General features: G+C 36.7%; 1 protein-coding gene across 1 annotated transcript in view; it reads left to right on the forward strand.

Annotated features, from left to right (window-relative positions):
* Positions 1 to 1364: 1364 nt before the first annotated feature.
* The window catches only part of LOC131109148 (uncharacterized), a 55649-nt gene continuing 36966 nt past the window's right edge, over positions 1365 to 20047 (forward strand). Inside the window, exons 1-4 of the mRNA XM_078792269.1 lie at positions 1365 to 1588; positions 5984 to 6236; positions 7155 to 7318; positions 12814 to 12973. Of these exons, the coding sequence (XP_078648395.1) occupies positions 1392 to 1588; positions 5984 to 6236; positions 7155 to 7318; positions 12814 to 12973 (774 nt within the window). The 5' untranslated portion in view covers positions 1365 to 1391. The remainder of the gene's footprint in view (positions 1589 to 5983; positions 6237 to 7154; positions 7319 to 12813; positions 12974 to 20047) is intronic.

Genomic DNA, 20047 nt, shown 5'->3' on the forward strand with positions numbered 1-20047 from the left:
ATATAATATTAATATAACAATATTATTATATTGTTATATTATTATTCTATTATTTATTATTTATAAATAATTATAAATACACATTTATAAAAAACATTTAATAAATATTTATAAAAATGTATAAATATTTATAAATATAATTTTAAAAAGTGGCACAAAAAATAATCAATATTTGGGGAAAATATTTAATAATTTAATAGCTAATATAATAATAATATGACAATATAATAAATTAACATTTATAAATATTCATTTATAAAAAAAAACTATTTATAAAAATGTATAAATATTTATAAATATAATTTTTAAAAGTAGCACAAAAAATAACCAATATTTGGGGAAAATATTTAATAATTTAATAGCTAATATAATAATAATATAACAATATAATAAATTAACATTTATAAATATTCATTTATAAAAAACAACTATTTATAAAAATGTATAAATATTTATAAATATAATTTTTAAAAAGTGGCACAAAAAATAACCAATATTTGGGGAAATATTTAATAATATAATATATAATTATATATAATATAATAATATATAATATAATAATAATAATATAACAATATGATAAATAAATATTTATAAATATTCATTTATAAAACATTAAATAAATATTTATATAAATGTATAAATATTTATAAATATAATTTTAAAAAAGTGACACAAAAAATAACCAATATTTGGGGAAAATATTTAATAATATAATAAATAATATAATAATAATATAACAATGTAATAAATAAACATTTATAAATATTCATTTATAAAAAATAAATATGTATAAAAATGTATAAATATTAATAAATATAATTTTTAAAAGTGGCACAAAAAATAACCAATATTTGGGGAAAATATGTGTACCTTCTAAAGTCCCGGGAGAGGAAATATGTCCTCATTTTTACAAGACTTCAATTTTCGATGAACTATGTGCATATGTTTTGCTTTTTCTTTGGATTATTGGATCTTTTGACAACATTAATTCCAATACCCGCCCTTTCAGGGATTACATCACATGTAGTTGTGTTCTACATTTTTTATTTTTGAAAGCAAATGGGCATCTATGGTAAACAAACATGGCCGTGGACTAGACAGAGAATGTTTGCAGTGTGAATTACTGTGGATTTGCTTATCTTTCAAATTGTCTTGTTAATGAGCATAAAGGGGACCCCACAGTAAACACATTGCTGTGAATGATGTTAAATAACATGTCTAATGCATTGGATGCTTGTCGCTATGGCGGAATCGTGTTTACAATACAATAAACAAAACACGACTTGTTCTCTGCCAACTTTGACTATCATCCCTTGTCTTGAAACAGATCTCCACATCGTGGACCGAGTCCCTCTCAGCTGTCCGATCCAACCCACTTGGCCCTCCGCATGCTGCCGTCCGAGCTGGGCCTACCGTTTCCCCGGCAACAACAACATCAACAACAAATGCGCGGTAGATGTACGGGCTACGTTTGGCAGCTCGGCCTCATTATGCTGCTGCTGGCTTTGATGTGGTTTGTGAGGCTCTACCTGCATTACTGCAGCCAGTGGCTCTACCTGCAGGCCATAGCAGTTCCTGTCAACAAGTGAGTTGCCTTCCTTTGATACTGTCATTCACACACACGCACACACACACACAATGTAAGGACGGGTAGGGGATTGCACTGATATGTAGACAACGCAGCTGTATAGATGATTTTCTAGTACATTCTGCTGTAACACATAAAGTACAGATATTGCTGAAGTAGACATATTGGATCTTTGTATTACATTCCAACAAACATTATTAATATTAGTCAAGGTTTGGCTAGAAATAAGATATGAAAATAAATCCTAGTAGCTCTTCACCATCTTCATTTTGTAAAAGTGAGAAAAACATTTATTGACCCCTAATATAACCAATAGTACATTTAATTAATTAATTAAATTTAATAATAATTTAATAATGTGTATATATGAAGAATTTGGTATCAATATGAATTAGGAATGATCACACTTGCACTCTACTGTTCCATTTGCATCCCACTTCTGACACCAAAATATGTCACTGTTTTACATTTTCCCGAATTTCTCATTTTATTGTTGCATTAATCCTAATCCATGAATCTAGTCATCTATCAATGAAAATGTGGCATTGATCTGAATTAGGAATGAAATGACTTAGTAAGGGTCTGCACTTTATACATGCATCCAACTTCTGACACCATAAAAGGAAAACAGTTCTTTCAACACAACATAAAACAAATACTTTAAAAAAAAAAACATTATTGTTGTCTTATACTTTTGGTAACTTTGCAAGGTCTTTATTTTTTTGCATTTTTCGGAATTTTGCATCTTGTTGCATTCCTCTTTTCAAAAATTTTGACATAGACAGAAGCTATGTATCTATAAACAATTTGGCGTCAATGTGAATTATTTGCATCCGACTTCTGACACCATAACAGGGAAAAATAAAATTATGAAGCAATTCTGAGTTAAGAATGACCATACTTGCACTCTACGATTTCATTTGCATCCAACTTCTGACACCAAAACAGGGAAAAATAAAATTATGAAGCGATTTTGAGTTAGCAATGACCATACTTCCACTCTATGATTTCATTTGCATCCAACTTCTGACACCAAAACAGGGAAAAATAAAATTATGAAGCAATTCTGAGTTAGCAATAACCATACTTCCACTCTATGATTTCATTTGCATCCAACTTCTGGCACCAAAACAGAAAAACACGAAATTATGAAGCAATTCTGAGTTAGCAATAACCATACTTCCACTCTATGATTTCATTTGCATCCAACTTCTGACACCAAAACAGGAAAAAATAAAATTATGAAGCAATTCTGAGTTAGCAATGACCATATTTGCATGCTACAATTTCATTTGCATCCAACTTCTGACACCGAAACAGGAAGAAATAAAATTATGAAGCAATTCTGAGTTAGGAATGACATACATCCACCCTACGATTTCATTTTTCATCCAACTTCTGACACCAAAACAGGAAAAAATAAAATTATGAAGCAATTCTGAGTTAAGAATGACCATACTTGCAGTCTACGATTTCATTTGCATCCAACTTCTGACACCAAAACAGAAAAAAAAGAAATTCGAAAGCAATTCTGAGTTAAGAATGACCATATTTGCACTTTACGATTTCATTTGCATCCAACTTCTGACACCAAAACAGGGAAAAATAAAATTATGAAGCAATTCTGAGTTAGCAATAACCATACTTCCACTCTATGATTTCATTTGCATCCAACTACTGACAACAAAAAACAGAAAACCACGAAATTATGAAACAATTCTGAGTTAGCAATAACCATACTTCCACTCTATGATTTCATTTGCATCCAACTTCTGGCACCAAAACAGAAAAACACGAAATTATGAAGCAATTCTGAGTTAGCAATAACCATACTTCCACTCTATGATTTCATTTGCATCCAACTTCTGACACCAAAACAGGAAAAAATTAAATTATGAAGCAATTCTGAGTTAGCAATGACCATATTTGCATGCTACAATTTCATTTGCATCCAACTTCTGACACCAAAACAGGAAGAAATAAAATTATGAAGCAATTCTGAGTTAGGAATGACATACATCCACCCTACGATTTCATTTTTCATCCAACTTCTGACACCAAAACAGGGAAAAATAAAATTATCAAGTAATTTTGAGTTAGGAATGATGATACTTGCACTCTACGATTTCATTTGCATCCAAATTCTGACACCAAAAACAGGAAAACCTTTGGAAAAATGTTGTTCCCCAAATTGCAGATACGTCTTAAATGTTCTAAGCCTCACACTCGGTCCAATTAATGGTACTTTTCTTGGTCTTTTACCATATTGTTTTGATCCAAGCTCAGCATTAAACATCGTAATATCACCGGAGCACACTTTTCACACAACTTCTTTAGACCTTCACAACTTTTCAGTCTTAAAAATCTCACAAATATAAAACATACCCTAAAGCATCCACATCAAAAAAGGCTTCAAAAGTTCAGATTCATGTCAAAAGAAACCCTATACAAAATCTGTGAGTTGAAAATGCATAATTTATAATGTTTGGGACACCTTCACAATACAAATCCTGCCTTAAGACGATGATACTGCTTAGTTTTTTACTTCAGAATAGAAATATGGCATCTACACAATGATACTGTATCAGAGGTATAAACTGCATTGGTGTGTTTCGCTTCATATAAAACATCCAAGCACGTCGTCAGCGAGATTAATGAACGGAATCAGGTACGCTTTGGACTTTTAGAGCAAGTCAGGTGTGACTTCATGAGCATGACTGATGGGAAGACTGATGGGAAGATTAAGGAGCTCATGAGGCTTGCTGTAAATGCTGAGTCGAGCTAACAGAAGGTTGAACTCGATACTGATTTTACTGCCATTTCTTGTCGCTTTTTTTAATTTATTTTTATGATGATAGCAGCATCACATCACCAACACATGCATATTGACACATGGACATTACGACTACTCCTCCAGATTCCAGTTCCACGCACACACGGTGGACCTTGTGTACCAATATATTAAATATTTATAAATATAATTTTAAAAAGTGGCACAAAAAATAACCAATATTTGGGGAAAATATTTAATAATATAATAAATAATAGAATACTAATATAACAATATAATAAATAAACATTTCTAAATATTTATTGATAAAAATTTAAATTAATATGTATAAAAATGTATGAATATTAATAAATATAATTTTAAGTGGCACAAAAATAACCAATATTTGGGGAAAATATTTAATAATATAATAAATAATAGAATACTAATATAACATTATAATAAATAAACATTTCTAAATATTTATTTATAAAAAATTAAATAAATATTTATAAAAATGTATAAATATTAATAAATATAATTTTAAGTGGCACAAAAATAACTAATATTTGGGGAAAATATGTAATAATATAATAATAATATAACAATATGATAAATAAACATAAATATTCATTTATAAAAAAATTATAAAAATGTATAAATATTAATAAATATAATTTTAAGTGGCACAAAATAACCAATATTTGGGGAAAATATTTAATGATATAATAATATAACAGTATGATAAATAAACATAAATATTCATTTATAAAAAATATAAAAATGTATAAATATTAATAAATATAATTTTAAGTGCCACAAAAATAACCAATGTTTGGGGAAAATATTTAATAATATAATAATAATATAACAATATAATCAATAAACATAAATATTCATTTATAAAAATAATAGATATTTATAAAAAATGTATAAATATGAATAAATATAATTTTAAAAAGTGGCACAAAAATAACCAATATTTGGGGAAAATATTTAATAATATAATAAATAATAGAATACTAATATAACAATATAATAAATGAACATTTCTAAATATGTATTCATAAAAAAGTAAATAAATATGATATTTATTTATTAAAAAATAAATAAATATAAAATTTATAAATATTAATAAATGTAATTTTTAAAAGTGGCACAAAAATAACCAATATTTGGGGAAATATTTAATAATATAATAATAATATAACAATATAATAAATAAACATAAATATTCAATTATAAAAAAATAATAAATATTTACAAAAATTTATAAATATTAATAAATACAATTTTTAAAAGTGGCACAAAAAATATATTATGATATATAATATTTAGGGAAAATATTTGTACCTTCTAAAGGGAAAGGAGGATTCAATTTCTCATTTTTACAAGACTTCAATTTTTGATGAACTATGTGCATATGTTTTGCTTTTTCTTTGGATTATTGGATCTTTTGACAACATTAATTCCAATACCCGCCCTTTCAGGGATTACATCACATGTAGTTGTGTTCTACATTTTTTATTTTTGAAAGCAAATGGTAAACTACGGTAAACATGGCCGTGGACGAGACAGAGAATGTTTGCAGTGTGAAAACATTCTTACGACTACCCCTCCAGATTCCAGTTCCACGCACACACGGTGGACCTTGTGTACCAGAGTCCTTTGCTCCACACCCGCGAGGAGCTGGCGATGGTGGTGGTGGGTCCCCTGACCTTGAACGCACTAACGTTCCTGCTGGTTCTGATCAGATGGGGCTGTCAACAGATATTTGGCTCACTCCCTTCCTTCACGTCAAAGTTTATCATGGCTCAGGGAGTGTGGACAGTCCTGCACCCCCTGGCAGTCCTTGCAGTGGACGCCGTCCTCGGGGTAAGTCACTTAAAAATAACTTGGACACTTGTGCACTTTAAATAGGAGTTCACTTTATCTTGGCAAAGTGACTTTAGATTACAAAAAAAAATGAGGAAGGGAGAGAGGATGAGAGAGAAAAAATGCAAGGTTAGCTGGGTGTCTTTTTTTTTTGGTCACAGGGACATGTTGGGTTCTAACTGTAACTACAGGTTATACTTTTTATTTTTTTTACACTTTTTTTTCGTAATGTCAACAAATAAACATTGCCCTGTTGATAATATTCATTCATTCATTGAGAGGCAGGGTACACCCTGGACTGGTCGCCAGCCAATCACAGGGCACATATAGACAAACAACCATTCACACTCACATTCATACCAATTAACCAAGCATGTTTTTGGAATGTGGGAGAAAACCGGAGTACCCGGAGAAAACCCACGCATGCACGGGAAGAACATGCAAACTCCACACAGAGATGGCCGAGGGTGGAATTGAACTCTCCTAGCTGTGAGGTCTGCGCGCTAACCACTCGACCGCCAAGCAGCCAAGTAGTTTCATGATTTTTAGAAATATATACAAAATATGATTACTATATTTGGGAATACAAGTGTAAAGGTCACTATAGGGGTGTTAGTTCATGTCTAGAGGGCTCCAATCATGTTAAAAACTGTTTTCTATGCTTGATCAATGAAAATATTCATTTATAAATAAGGAATCCAACTACTATATTTGGGAATACAAGTGTAAAGTTGACTATAGGGGTGTTAGATCATGTCTAGAAGGCTCCAATCATGTTAAAAATAGTTTTCTATGCTCGATCTATGAAAATATTCATTTATAAATAAGGAGTCCAACTTAATGAAAATTCACTTATCACTGTTGGGCGACAACCTTATATGCCTTTAAGTCAATATTCTCAAATATTTATCTTTGCAGCGTCTCACCTACAGCCCAGACAGACCAGTAGGCGACGCCGCCAAACTTTTCTGGCACTTCCGAAGAGTGGACCAATCGGGTGCAGCCGGGGTGATTATCACCGTCTTCCTTTACGGTGTCATTTTCCTTCTGTCCGTCACCATCGTCTGCATTTACCTGCTCAGGTGAGACTCCTGGTATTATGCTATCTCCCATTTATGTGAGCTCCATATTACTCCTCCCCTGTGACGGAAAAAGCCAGAAATTGTGTGAGCAATGAAAGTCATGGCTATTTCTGAACCAAAGCAACCTGTAGGGACAGTCTGACAATGAAGATGAATACCCTCTCTGGAACACACTGCCCCTTACCATCAGACTATACATAAAATGTCCATTCAGAAATAACTCTTCTACACCCCAAAGTTCAAAGTTTGAACACATAATACATTATATTCACTGAACATTCATGCATGTATATGTCCTGAATGTCCTGAACGCACCATGCTGAAATCAAATCTTGGACAATTATAACCCTCCTCTTGTGTTAGGGTCGGCACAGACCCGTTTTAAATTTTAATGCATAAAAAGAATCGCATAACATTTGTTTATTGCATTAAGGCTTTTTGACTTTGTCAGGAAACTCTATTTCAACAAAATAAAACCAAAAAAATCATTTTTACTACATTTTAAAATGGTCTGGTTGAAATTATGACCACTGTATTGTTAGGGTCGGTTATAATAATATGACTATAAAGCAATATTTTGAGCCACAACTGAAATCATAAGTGTACAATTAGCCAACACAATGACAACCAGCTCATTTTCTCATCATGTAAGCTTCAGGGGATTCTCATTTTGACCGTTTTTCCAGTATACATGTGAGGTGAATTCACTCATTTGAGTGGCTGATTTCACATTTATAATTTTGGATCATGGAAAGAATGAATGGAAAGAATGGCAAGAAGTACAGTGAACCAAGATCTGGACCTGTTCTGCTTTTTGATTTCAGTTTATACTAAAGTTCTGTTGCTGAAAACAATAACTTTTTTACCTTTTTTTTTACATTAATATATATGGGTCAAAATTGACCCGAACACCATAGATGTTTCTTTAGTGATTAACACTAAAATTAGAAAATAAATAAAACTAATTAATTTAAGAGATATGTTCTATATCCCTCAGTAATAACCAGGTAACAAAAGAACCTTCAATTTATTAATATGATTTTTTTAAGTTCATTTTACCATTTTTGGAAATTGAAATTGAGGGGTATAGTGACAAAAAAAGGCCTCCATGCCCACACCAAAAGTATTAAAACCAATATTTTCATGGATGAGGAAGCCTTAGAAGGTAACCAAGGTAACATGAGAAGTAACTTATTGTTTTTAGTGTATTTTATAGTATTTTAAAATACATGGGTCAAAACCGACCTGGTAACATAACAGATGATACTAGAAAGCTAACACAAGAGGAAGGTTAAAATGACCCCCCCCCCAAAAAAAAAAGATGTGTATAAGTGTAAAATCCGAAGGTGGCTTATAAATGACTGAGTCGTCTAACACAGTATTCATTCAAGGTGTGTTCCCTCAGCCTTGTATCTGCCCAAATTCCATTAACAGGCCCAAATGTAAGAAAACCCTTATTGAATTAATCAGTTTGGGATTGGCGGCCGAGGAGAGGGTGCCATCTAATTTCAGTAAGCGGGACGCTTATCGGGCTGCGGCTAAATGGACAATATTAAAACAGCAGCCGGGAATAATGACTTCTGCCACTCAAGCGCCACGTGGGTTTGTATTGAATGTAGGCCACAAGGCTGAAGCAAGGCTGATCATTTTATGGGTTACGGTTTTCCTATTGGCTGCAAGGAAGGGGCTCTGACATGGAGCATGACCCATTTTGAAAAAAAAAAAAGAAGCCTTGGGCTATATGTAGTATAGATAGAATGGACTGTTATCCTTTTTAATTATATTTTAGGCAGCCTTTATTCACTGGTTGCAAATGTGCTTATCAATGATTTACACCTCTATCCTTTTTTTAACACCTACAAACAGGGTCATGTGACATTGAAGGTGACGCTAGAACCAAATCGTTACATGGTTACACGCTGTAGGAATTAATGAGTGTATACCCGATGTGTCTTTATGCCTTTGGGTTAATAGAGTTGCCACAATTTGGATCAATAAATCATAGCCAATGGACATTTTGGGGTTCCGCCATTTTGTTTCACATGTCAACAGGCAAAAACACAAGAATTCCACAAATTATAACAAAAGACTCATAAGAAATTGCAGCGTTTTTGACTCTGACTTTGATCTCCTGTAAATAATCCATCTACGTTATTGAAAGACGAATCGCTCCACTGCATTTTTATTGACGATGTCTTTGCACACTGCTTACTGTACTTGTAAGCAACGTTCTTGCTTGTTATACAGCATCAACGATCTTTGAGTGTTAAATAGACAATCTACGTCAGTGGGCAGGACAAACACTCCTGAAGGCGCAAGTTCTTGTCTACATGACGTCACATTTGATCATAGTTGTTGCTAGCTCCAACTCTTAGATTATTATTGGAATTCGAAACCGGACTACCCGGAGAAAACCTTCCCATGCACGGGGAGAACGTGCAAACACGAGACAGAGATGCCCAAGTCAAGAATCAAACCCAGGTCTTCCAGATCTCCTGACTGTGTGTCCGACTTGCTAACCACTGGCCTCACAAAACTATAGATGCTCTACTTGTAATCACCCAGTCGTTAATAAACACCATAAATACACCATCACGATCAAAAAAGGACAAACACTCCTGATGGCGGAAGTTTTTTGCTCTGTCATTGCTAGATTATTTAAACTTGAAACCAGACTACCCGGAGAAAACCTACCCATGCACGGGGAGAATGTGCAAACACGAGACAGAGATGCCCAAGCGAATTGAACCCAGGTCTTCCCAATCTCCTGACTGTGTGTTCTACATGCTAACCACTGGCCTCACAAAACTATAGATGCTCCACTTGTAATCACCCAGTCGTTAATAAACACCATAACTACACCATCACTCCTAAAGGCGGAAGTTTTTTGCTCTGTCATTGCTTGATTACATTCGATTGTAGTTGTTGCTAGCTCTAACTCGTAGATTATTATTGGAACTCAAAACCAGACTACCCGGTGAAAACCTACCCATGCACGGGGAGAACGTGCAAACACGAGACAGAGATGCCCAAGCGAATTGAACCCAGGTCTTCCCCATCTCCTGACTGTGTGTTCTACATGCTAACCACTGGTCTCACAAAACTATAGATGCTCCACTTGTAATCACCCAGTCGTTAATAAACACCATAAATACACAATCACGATCAAAAAGCAGCACAAACACTGCTGAAGGCGGAAGTTCTTTGCTCTGTCATTGCTAGATTATTGAAACTTGAAACCGGACTACCCGGAGAAAACCTACCCATGCACGGGGAGAATGTGCAAACACGAGACAGAGATGCCCAAGCGAATTGAACCCAGGTCTTCCCAATCTCCTGACTGTGTGTTCTACATGCTAACCACTGGCCTCACAAAACTATAGATGCTCCACTTGTAATCACCCAGTCGTTAATAAACACCATAACTACACCATCACTCCTAAAGGCGGAAGTTTTTTGCTCTGTCATTGCTTGATTACATTCGATTGTAGTTGTTGCTAGCTCTAACTCGTAGATTATTATTGGAACTCAAAACCAGACTACCCGGTGAAAACCTACCCATGCACGGGGAGAACGTGCAAACACGAGACAGAGATGCCCAAGCGAATTGAACCCAGGTCTTCCCCATCTCCTGACTGTGTGTTCTACATGCTAACCACTGGTCTCACAAAACTATAGATGCTCCACTTGTAATCACCCAGTCGTTAATAAACACCATAAATACACAATCACGATCAAAAAGCAGCACAAACACTGCTGAAGGCGGAAGTTCTTTGCTCTGTCATTGCTAGATTATTGAAACTTGAAACCGGACTACCCGGAGAAAACCTACCCATGCACGGGGAGAACGTGCAAACACAAGACCGAGATGCCCAAGTGGGGAATCGAACCCAGGTCTTCTGGATCTCCTGACTGTGTGTCCTACATGCTAACTTCATCATGGAACTTCACCTATATAAGGTATTCCGCCCCTCTGTGACATCACAAAGGGGCAGTTTTACCACGCCTTCTGAAACAGTGTTTTGAACCATCCCAAACTATCTATCTATCTATCTATCTATCTATCTATCTATCTATCTATCTATCTATCTATCTATCTATCTATCTATCTATCTATCTGTCTATCTGTCTATCTGTCTATCTGTCTATCTGTCTATCTGTCTATCTGTCTATCTGTCTATCTGTCTAGCTCTCTAGCTCTCTAGCTCTCATACTCTCCATCTCTCCATCTCTCCATCTCTCCATCTCTCTATCTCTCTATCTCTCTATCTCTCTATCTCTCTATCTAACTATAAACCATATAAGGAAGTCCACCCCTCTGTGACATCACAAAGGAACGGTTTTACCACGCCCTTTCAAACAGAGCGTTTTGACCCATCCCAAACTTCTTTCAGGTCTCACTTCCAAATGTGGAAACCTAATTATCTGAAACATTGGCATCGTTTAACAGGAGAATACAACATTCTTTTTAATTTATTGTTGTGAATTTCAGAGAAAAAATGTTACAAGCATGGTCTGAAACCGCTATGAAAAGGGAACCTAACGCCAACAAATGTCTTTTCATTGACCCTTTATATTGAAGAGGAATGGGTGGATCACTCCCACATTTCATTCAAATACAAAGACTTGTGTTTTCAAGCTCAAAGATGCAAAGATATGGACGTCTTTCTTTTGCGAGAGACCGCATAAATGAATGAGAAGCGTGATTCAAGTGTAGCATGAAAATAGATGCATGCTGTTTGCAGTGTGTGAGGTCAAGATACTACAAACATCTCCATCCCAAGAGGGACGGGGCATGATGCTGGGTTCAAAGCCGTGCACCACTTCCATGCATAAATCCCCGTTTCCTTGATGTCGGGTGTATTTGAGAGTTGATTACCCTCTGACAGACTACAATCTCTCTGGAAGGGTGCAAGGTCGGTTGGTTTTGATGGTCAGCCAATGCTATTTTTTTGTATACAGACGTGGTGATTCCTTTTTCAAGGGGTTGGCTGCATGCATCCATGTGTGGCTAAAAGAAATATAACACTTTGTGTTATGGATCAATATGCAGTCTGCTTTGGCCGAGTCTTTCCATGTGACTCAGTGCGGGTTCTCCAAACCGCACCAGGAAGATCTCAGGATTGGACTCCCACACATTAGCAGATGCATCAAAGAAACATGCACAGACAGAGTGCTGAAGTCAGCATGAGAACAAAGTGCTTCCTACACACGGGGCAATGTATTTGATTCCGTTTGCACTTTGAATTATTTTCATTGTGTATCAGCCATTGCATTGTGTGATCAATAGTTATCTTCATCATTCCTAAAAAAAGCCACAGTGACAGTAAAATAACACAACTGCTACTATTGTATCCACACCTCGGCTTGTTTTGTCTTGCCTAAGTATTTGACCCCACGTGACCCTTCCCGAGAGAGAGCGGAGACAGTGATTCAGGCTGGCATCCCTCCTGCTTCCACTCCCACATCTTTGACTTCTTTTCCACTCCTTCTAGATTTCACAACGACGGCCGCATGCTGGACGTCTACCAGAGGCTCACAGCCAAGGAGGGGACTTACTTCCTACCTCAGGACTTGGAGCTGTCCAATCAGGAGCTCAGCTACATCGTCAAGAAGGCGGAGCAATGGAGGGGCTTTAATGGAGAGAGACGCAAGGTAGGCAAGTCTGTTCTTGTGGCTTCCTGTCAAATCTTTTTTAACCCTTTCTTGATGAATTGGGCTAGTGGTCACTTTTTATCTGACATAACAAAGGATGGTATTAGTTAATTGCCCATGTGGCTAATTTTAGTTCTTATTTAATGTTATACTATGTTTAAACTATATTTAAGGCTATATTTATTTGTTTATTGTGAGCGTATTGTTTGGGTGTATAATTTCTAATAATATAATTATAATAATAATTTGAAAATCTGAGATTTCCATGAAAAAAAGTCAAAAATTTGTCATTATAAAGTTGGAAATTTACAAGAATGAAATTATGTCAGAAAAAATAGATCATAGATCTTCATGATTAGCATGTCTAGCCCTTCCTTACTTATGTCTAGCACCCCCTTTTCATAGCGGTCTCAGACCATGCCTGTAACATAGTAAATGTTTTTTCTTGAAAATTCACAATAAAGTCAAAAGAATGTTGTATTCTCCTGTTAAACGATGCCAATGTTTCAGATAATGAGGTTTGCACATTTGGAAGTGAGCCCTAAAAGAAGTTTGGGATGGCTCAGAACGCTCTGTTTCAAAAGGTGTGGTAAAACAGCTCTTTTGTGATGTCACAGAGGGGCGGAATTCCTTATATGGGCGAAGCTCTCTGCCGTCCCAAGCTCTGCTCCTCTGTTTACTTGCTAGCAATGGCTCGTTTCGGGAGTTCCTGATTCCCTTCCAGCAAAAGAAATACATTTTATTCTGTCTTTCTGTATTCTGTATTTCAAACTGGACTATTTGGTGAACATGGGCCAGTATGCAACTTTCCATAGGAAGAGCAAGCAGTAAGTAACAATTTATCAGTGTCCTAACTGTGTATTTTTTTGTGTCACGGCGCAAAAGTTGCTAATAGCCGTTTCCCACCATATTAGACGTTACCAATGTTGTAGAAAACACTAAAATGCTAATGCTACTTACCATTGAGAGACGTCTTGACGTAACCTCTTTTTTTGAGACACATCGGAATGTCCAGTCTCTACTGGATCGGATTCAGAATCTATCACATACAGCTTTTATGGGTTTTTTTACGACATTTAAAAAAGATACATCGTTGTTTATTATCAACTCCTATACCGTACGCAGCTAGCGGCAAGTGTGACCTACCAAAGCGGAGTGGGCGTGCCTGCAGGCGGGCCATGGGTGGAATCAATTAAAACAGACCGTTTTTGCGGGAACCATGAAATAAAATTGAAAAACAGTTGAATAGGTGCAGATTCTGGAAGAACTCGAAAGCTGTGTGTGCTCTTGGAGTCCACAACTCAATACAAAGGGGCCGAAAAATGAGCATAATAGGTCCCATAAATAAAAAAATGTAATTGCATATTACTTAAAATTACTAAAAAAATATTAACAAACAAAATACAGCATATTGTGTAAAATAATGCACAGAGTTGGCAAATGATTACATTTTCTTTAGTTACATTTCAGAAAGCTGAGAACTCATCTCAGAGGTATTTAGCTTCATTGTAATTAGAAGAGGATAATTACCAAAACAGAAGCCCAACTAGGAGGCTGCCTGATTAGTCTGTGGAAACCATATATTCCAAAGATATTTCAATAATAATAATTCTCAATCAAAATGCATATGGGATGAATATGCAACACTGGGCTTTATCTTAACGTGGGCTGGACAAGTCAATGTCACGAGTGCAGGATTCCACTTTGCATAAATGTCTGTCCCCATGAAATGAGGAGTGCGGCTCCCGCATGTTTGACAGCCAGGGATACCGCAGGTCAACGGCGACGACATCGACGCGAAAAGTGTATTAGCACCGAGCCGACACTGCCGATGTCAAATCTTTGCATGGTGAGTGGAAATGTGACTTGTTGAGATAAGGGGAAATAGAACGTGGTCATCAAACTGCAGGCCCCTCTTTAATTTAGCCTGGTGGATTTGTAGCGGCACGCATCGCTCTGTGTTCTCCATCTTCATTAACTCCATTTGCTCTTTGCACATACTGTAACCCTGCAAAAAAACTAATTTAGGTGTTTTTTTTTCCCTTCCAGTCTAGTGTCAAACAAGTGTCAACAAACGATGCACCATTGACTAATGCTTACTAATCTACACTTTTTTTCACAATACAGATAAAGTAAATACAAGAAAACTGAAAAGACATGACTGCTATATATATACATTATACTAATATGTCACATAATTTTAAAAATATGACTTTATCATAATCATTTTCCGATGTGCAATTATTTGTGTCACTTTCCCCCTTATTAACTATTCATCCCGTACAGGGGGAAAAAAATATATAAATATGAAAATTCATGAAGGCAAGCAAAGGAGCCGCCCGACAAGAGCTGAAACTAATATTTTGCAACTCTAATGATTTTTTGCATCCCTAATTAGATAGAATAGGGTTGATATGATTAGGTCAGGATGTAGTGTTTTTCATTAAAAATACATTTCAGAAACTGTATTCCAAATGTGCCCCTGCAATTAAATAATGAATCCGCCGCATTTCTTATTATGAACCCAATTAATATGAGAGGCAAGGGCGAAATTTTTAATAAGAGTAGGCCACGAGGCCTTCATTAGCTGGCTGAGAGAAAGGAGGGATGAGGGAACAGGGAAAACAGGGGACTGTGTCTAATTTTCTCATAGTGAGATCATTTTAGAAAGGTATGGAACAGGATATGACATTTTTAACCAAGGGACCCAAATACCGCTTATACCTTTTATGGTAACAGGTGAATTTTAGCTGTCAGAGGTAGAAACAAATGGATAATACATAATACATAAAAAAAAAATAATAACCACAAATTTGAATTGGGGATCATCCCCAGCAGTGTTGACGTAGCCATTCATTCATTTTCTACCGCTTATCCTCATGAGGGTCGCGGGGGTGCTGGAGCCTATCCCAGCTGTCTTCGGGCAATAGGTGGGGTACACTTTGGACAGGTTGCCAGCCAATCACAGAGCACATATAGACAAACAACCATTCACACTCACATTCATACCTATGGACAATTGGCAGAGGGTGGAATCGAACACGGGTCTCCTAGCTGTGTGGCCTGAGCGCTAATCACTTTGAATCACCGTGCAGCCCATTAGATAATACAATCACATTTAAAATCAAATAAATGTAACTGGGTCGAGTGGTTAGCGTCCAGGCCACACAGCTAGGAGACCCGGGTTCGATTCCACCGTCGGCCATCTCTGTGTGGAGTTTGCACAGAGTTCTCCCCGTGCATGCGTGGGTTTTCTTCGGGTACTCCGGTTTCTTCCCACATTCCAAAAACATGCTAGGTTAATTGGCGACTCCAAATTGTCCATAGGTATGAATGTGAGTGTGAATGGTTGTTTGTCTTTATGTGCCCTGTGATTGGCTGGCGACCAGTCCAGGGTGTACCCCGCCAAACAACTATTCACACTCACATTCATACCTATGGACAATTTGGAGTCGCCAATTAACCTAGCTTGCTTTTGGAGAACATGCAAACTCCACACAGAGACGGCCGAGGGTGGAATTGAACACTGGTTCCCTAGCTGTGAGCCGTGTGTACTAACTACTTGTCCACAGAGCAGCCTTATCTCATCAAAAAAACGAACAAGCTGCAGGCTAAAAATATAAGTGTTCAAAAACAGGACACCGCGCCTCAACATCAGGGCCAGAAGGTGGGGCGCAGGTACTTGAGGTCCATGTTGCCTACTCATATCCCCGACACAGACAAACAGGGCAGCTCGATTGTTGTCGGTTATACTCTCCAATATTATACTGTGTCATTGTCTTTTATATAGGTATTGCATAAGGGCGTTGTTGCAAAAAAGCAAAATAACCTTTTCGTCTTTGATTGCCGTGGGAGTATTGATGAGCTCAGTGGTGTGAAAGGCTGAATTCCACTCAACAACAACACAAAAAAAAAATCCACCCATCCCCAATGTCTGTACTCTAACGTTCTGAGTTATGGAGGGTTCTATAGAGCTACTCCTGCTTCAGTAATGAGCCCCATTAATTATGTAAAGGGAGTGATGCAGGCGGACCTTATTAATTGTCTCCTGTCACCCTCCCTCGGATCACCGTAGCGAGAAGGGAGGTGTTAAATTCTCTAATACTTAAACAGGTACGCAAACTGTTTAGTCAGAGGCACGGCTATGACAGTGACAGAGTGGAGCAGCGGCTTACCTGCTGCAAACCTCGTTTGCTGCTAATTCATCCAAAAGCAAAGTTCCCCGATGGTGGTGGCGGTGGTGGTGGTGGTGACATTGGGATAATTGAAGGAGAGGTTAGATTAAAAAGAAAGCAGAAGGATGGCTAAGAGGTGGTTTGCACGGTGGCCCCGGAGATGTTTTCGCAACCTGATTGCATCAACACTCCTCCGTGCCGTTTGTCTTCGCATGTGTAGGTAATGGATTACCTCGGCAGGCAAATTTGGGAACACCCAAGGTGCTTTGCAACGGGGAGGAATCCTGTAGTGCGCATCGCAGCTGTTATGATAGCTTGACTGTGGCAGGTAAACTGTTATATCATTCATGGAGCTCAATGACAGTGAGGGTATTGAACGCTACTTTCATCTAGTAACTAGCTTTTTTACAATGGGATCCAATAGTGCATGTTTGTTAGGGGTGTACACAATAACAAAATATAGGACTGGATTAACAAAATAAAGCAGGTAAACAAAAAGTAGTTATAACAGTTGAGATGTTAGTAGATGTAGTTCGGTAAAAACACATGTAAAATAGACACTAAAAGAACTACAATTCCCATGATACCAGGAGGTATTGAATTGAAAGAAAACTTATGCAGCGATCAGACAAAACTTAAGTAAGTTTGATCAAATGCAAAATTACTATAGCTTCTGTTTGGACATTAACATTGGTGTGGCTATTAAACCTATTATTATTTTTCGACCCTTTGTATTGAGTTGTGGTCTCCTGTAGAGCAGCTACACACAATAACCCGCACAGAAAACTTTTTTAGATTTTACAGAATCTGCACCTATTCCAGCTGTATTTCCTTTGATTTGTGCTTCCTGCGAAAATGGCCGGTTTTAATTTATTTACAACCAACTACGCTGTGATTGTTCACAAGCCCAAAGTGATTCCTAACTATTAATTATTATAAATATTAATTATTATTATTTATTCAAAAATAATTAGAATTATTTGTACAAATAACTGTTCACGCTGTACATTGTTGCTCATATTTGATGTCATCTATTTATTCTCAACATTATTATTATTATTATTATTTATTATTAAACGGGAGCAAGGCAACAACATTTCATTGGCAATTTCTATTTCTATCTATCTATCTATCTATCTATCTATCTATCTATCTATCTATCTATCTATCTATCTATCTATCTATCTATCTATCTATCTATCTATCTATCTATCTATCTATCTATCTATCTATCTATCTATCTATCTATCTATCTATCTATCTATCTATCTATCTAGCTATCTATCTAGCTATCTAGCTATCTAGCTATCTAGCTATCTAGCTATAAACCATATAAGGAAGTTCACCCCTCTGTGACATCACAAAGGAACGGTTTTACCACGCCCTTTCAAACAGAGCGTTTTGACCCATTCCAAACTTCTTTCAGGGCTCACTTCCAAATGTGTGAACCTCATTATCTGAAACTTTGGCATCGTTTAACACGAGAATACAACATTCTAACTACATTTATAGGTCAACACTTACATTTTTAAACAGATTTGACAATTAAAATTTTTCATCACATGCTGTGGTCATCGTACAGTGACACGAGTCCTAAGCCACCTGAGACATAAATGTTGACCTTAAGTAGCAAGGGGAGGAAGCTGAATGGGGGGTTTGGTCAGACAGGGGGGGCGGCAGACCACGACGGAATACACAGGAACCGCTGTCACTTAACAATACAACCCACCGCTCCCGAAACAGGAACCCATAACAGCAGCACAGGAACACCAAGGGAGGCGAGAACCAGCTGAGTGCTTTTGGTGGCATAGGTCAAATCAGAGGGGGCAACCTGTGGTCAATGGTGTGTGTGTGTGTATGTGTGTGTGTCCCTTGCGAGCTCTGAGTGTGCGTTTGTATGCTTCACTGCATTGCAAGAATCCAACTGGCTGATTATTTGAATGACATTTGTGCATGTTCATCTACAGCCTTACACGCATGCAAACCTTTTTGCGTGTCGCATTAAAACAGCTCCTTCTATTACAGAGGAGGTTTTTTTCCTCCTTTTTTTTTTTTTTTTGGACAGTGCTTTGGGCCGCCATCGCCTGAGGCGATAGCAGTCAGGCAAGGGCAGGAAGCACCGCATCTACACAGTCTGAGCATTAGGGAGCTCAATATGAGAAATGACTGCAAATGCTACACGCGGCCATGTTCCTGAAAAGGTCACAGACTTTGCTGAGCACTAACGTGTGAAAGCAGCGGTCAACTCAAACTAACGCGTAAAAGATAAGAAGACGAAACACACATTGCACACGATTCTTCTTCTCCGAGTCCAATGTGCAAAATTTTATGGACATAAGTACAAAGCGCATTAGGGGTAACCGAGCACTGACTATACATGACCATTGGAGCTAGGATGCAAAAGTACATGTTGTCTCCTAAATAATAACAATTCTGCTATAAAATGCTGCATTCATGAAAACTAGGAATCTGGGAATTATGGATGTAGCAAATGTGGTAACTAAATTACAGTATAATTCCAATCCCTTTCAGATTAATGTTAATTCATCCTGATTAATTCATTGGCCCGTGGTGATTAATTCGATTAATCTGATTATTGCTGTTATTATTCATAAAGAAGTGTAATATTTTCGACACAAAATATGCATTGACCATTGAGCCATGTGTTTTGTTTACCTGACCTCATAGGCTAGTTCCCATTGTTATTGAATGCACCGTCGACACTATTATTTTTAAAGCACCACTACCACTACTGCTATAAAATGCTGCATTCATGAAAACTAGGAATCTGGGAATTAGGGATGTCGAAAAGGTGGTAACTAAATTACAGTATAATTCCTTTCCCTTTTAGACTAATTTTAATTAATCCTGATTAATTCATTGGAACATGGTGATTAAT

Source organism: Doryrhamphus excisus, linkage group LG7, assembly GCF_037039965.1.
Source record: "Doryrhamphus excisus strain RoL-2023G ecotype Guam linkage group LG7, RoL_Dexc_Guam_v1.1, whole genome shotgun sequence".
Lineage (NCBI taxonomy): Eukaryota > Metazoa > Chordata > Actinopteri > Syngnathiformes > Syngnathidae > Doryrhamphus > Doryrhamphus excisus.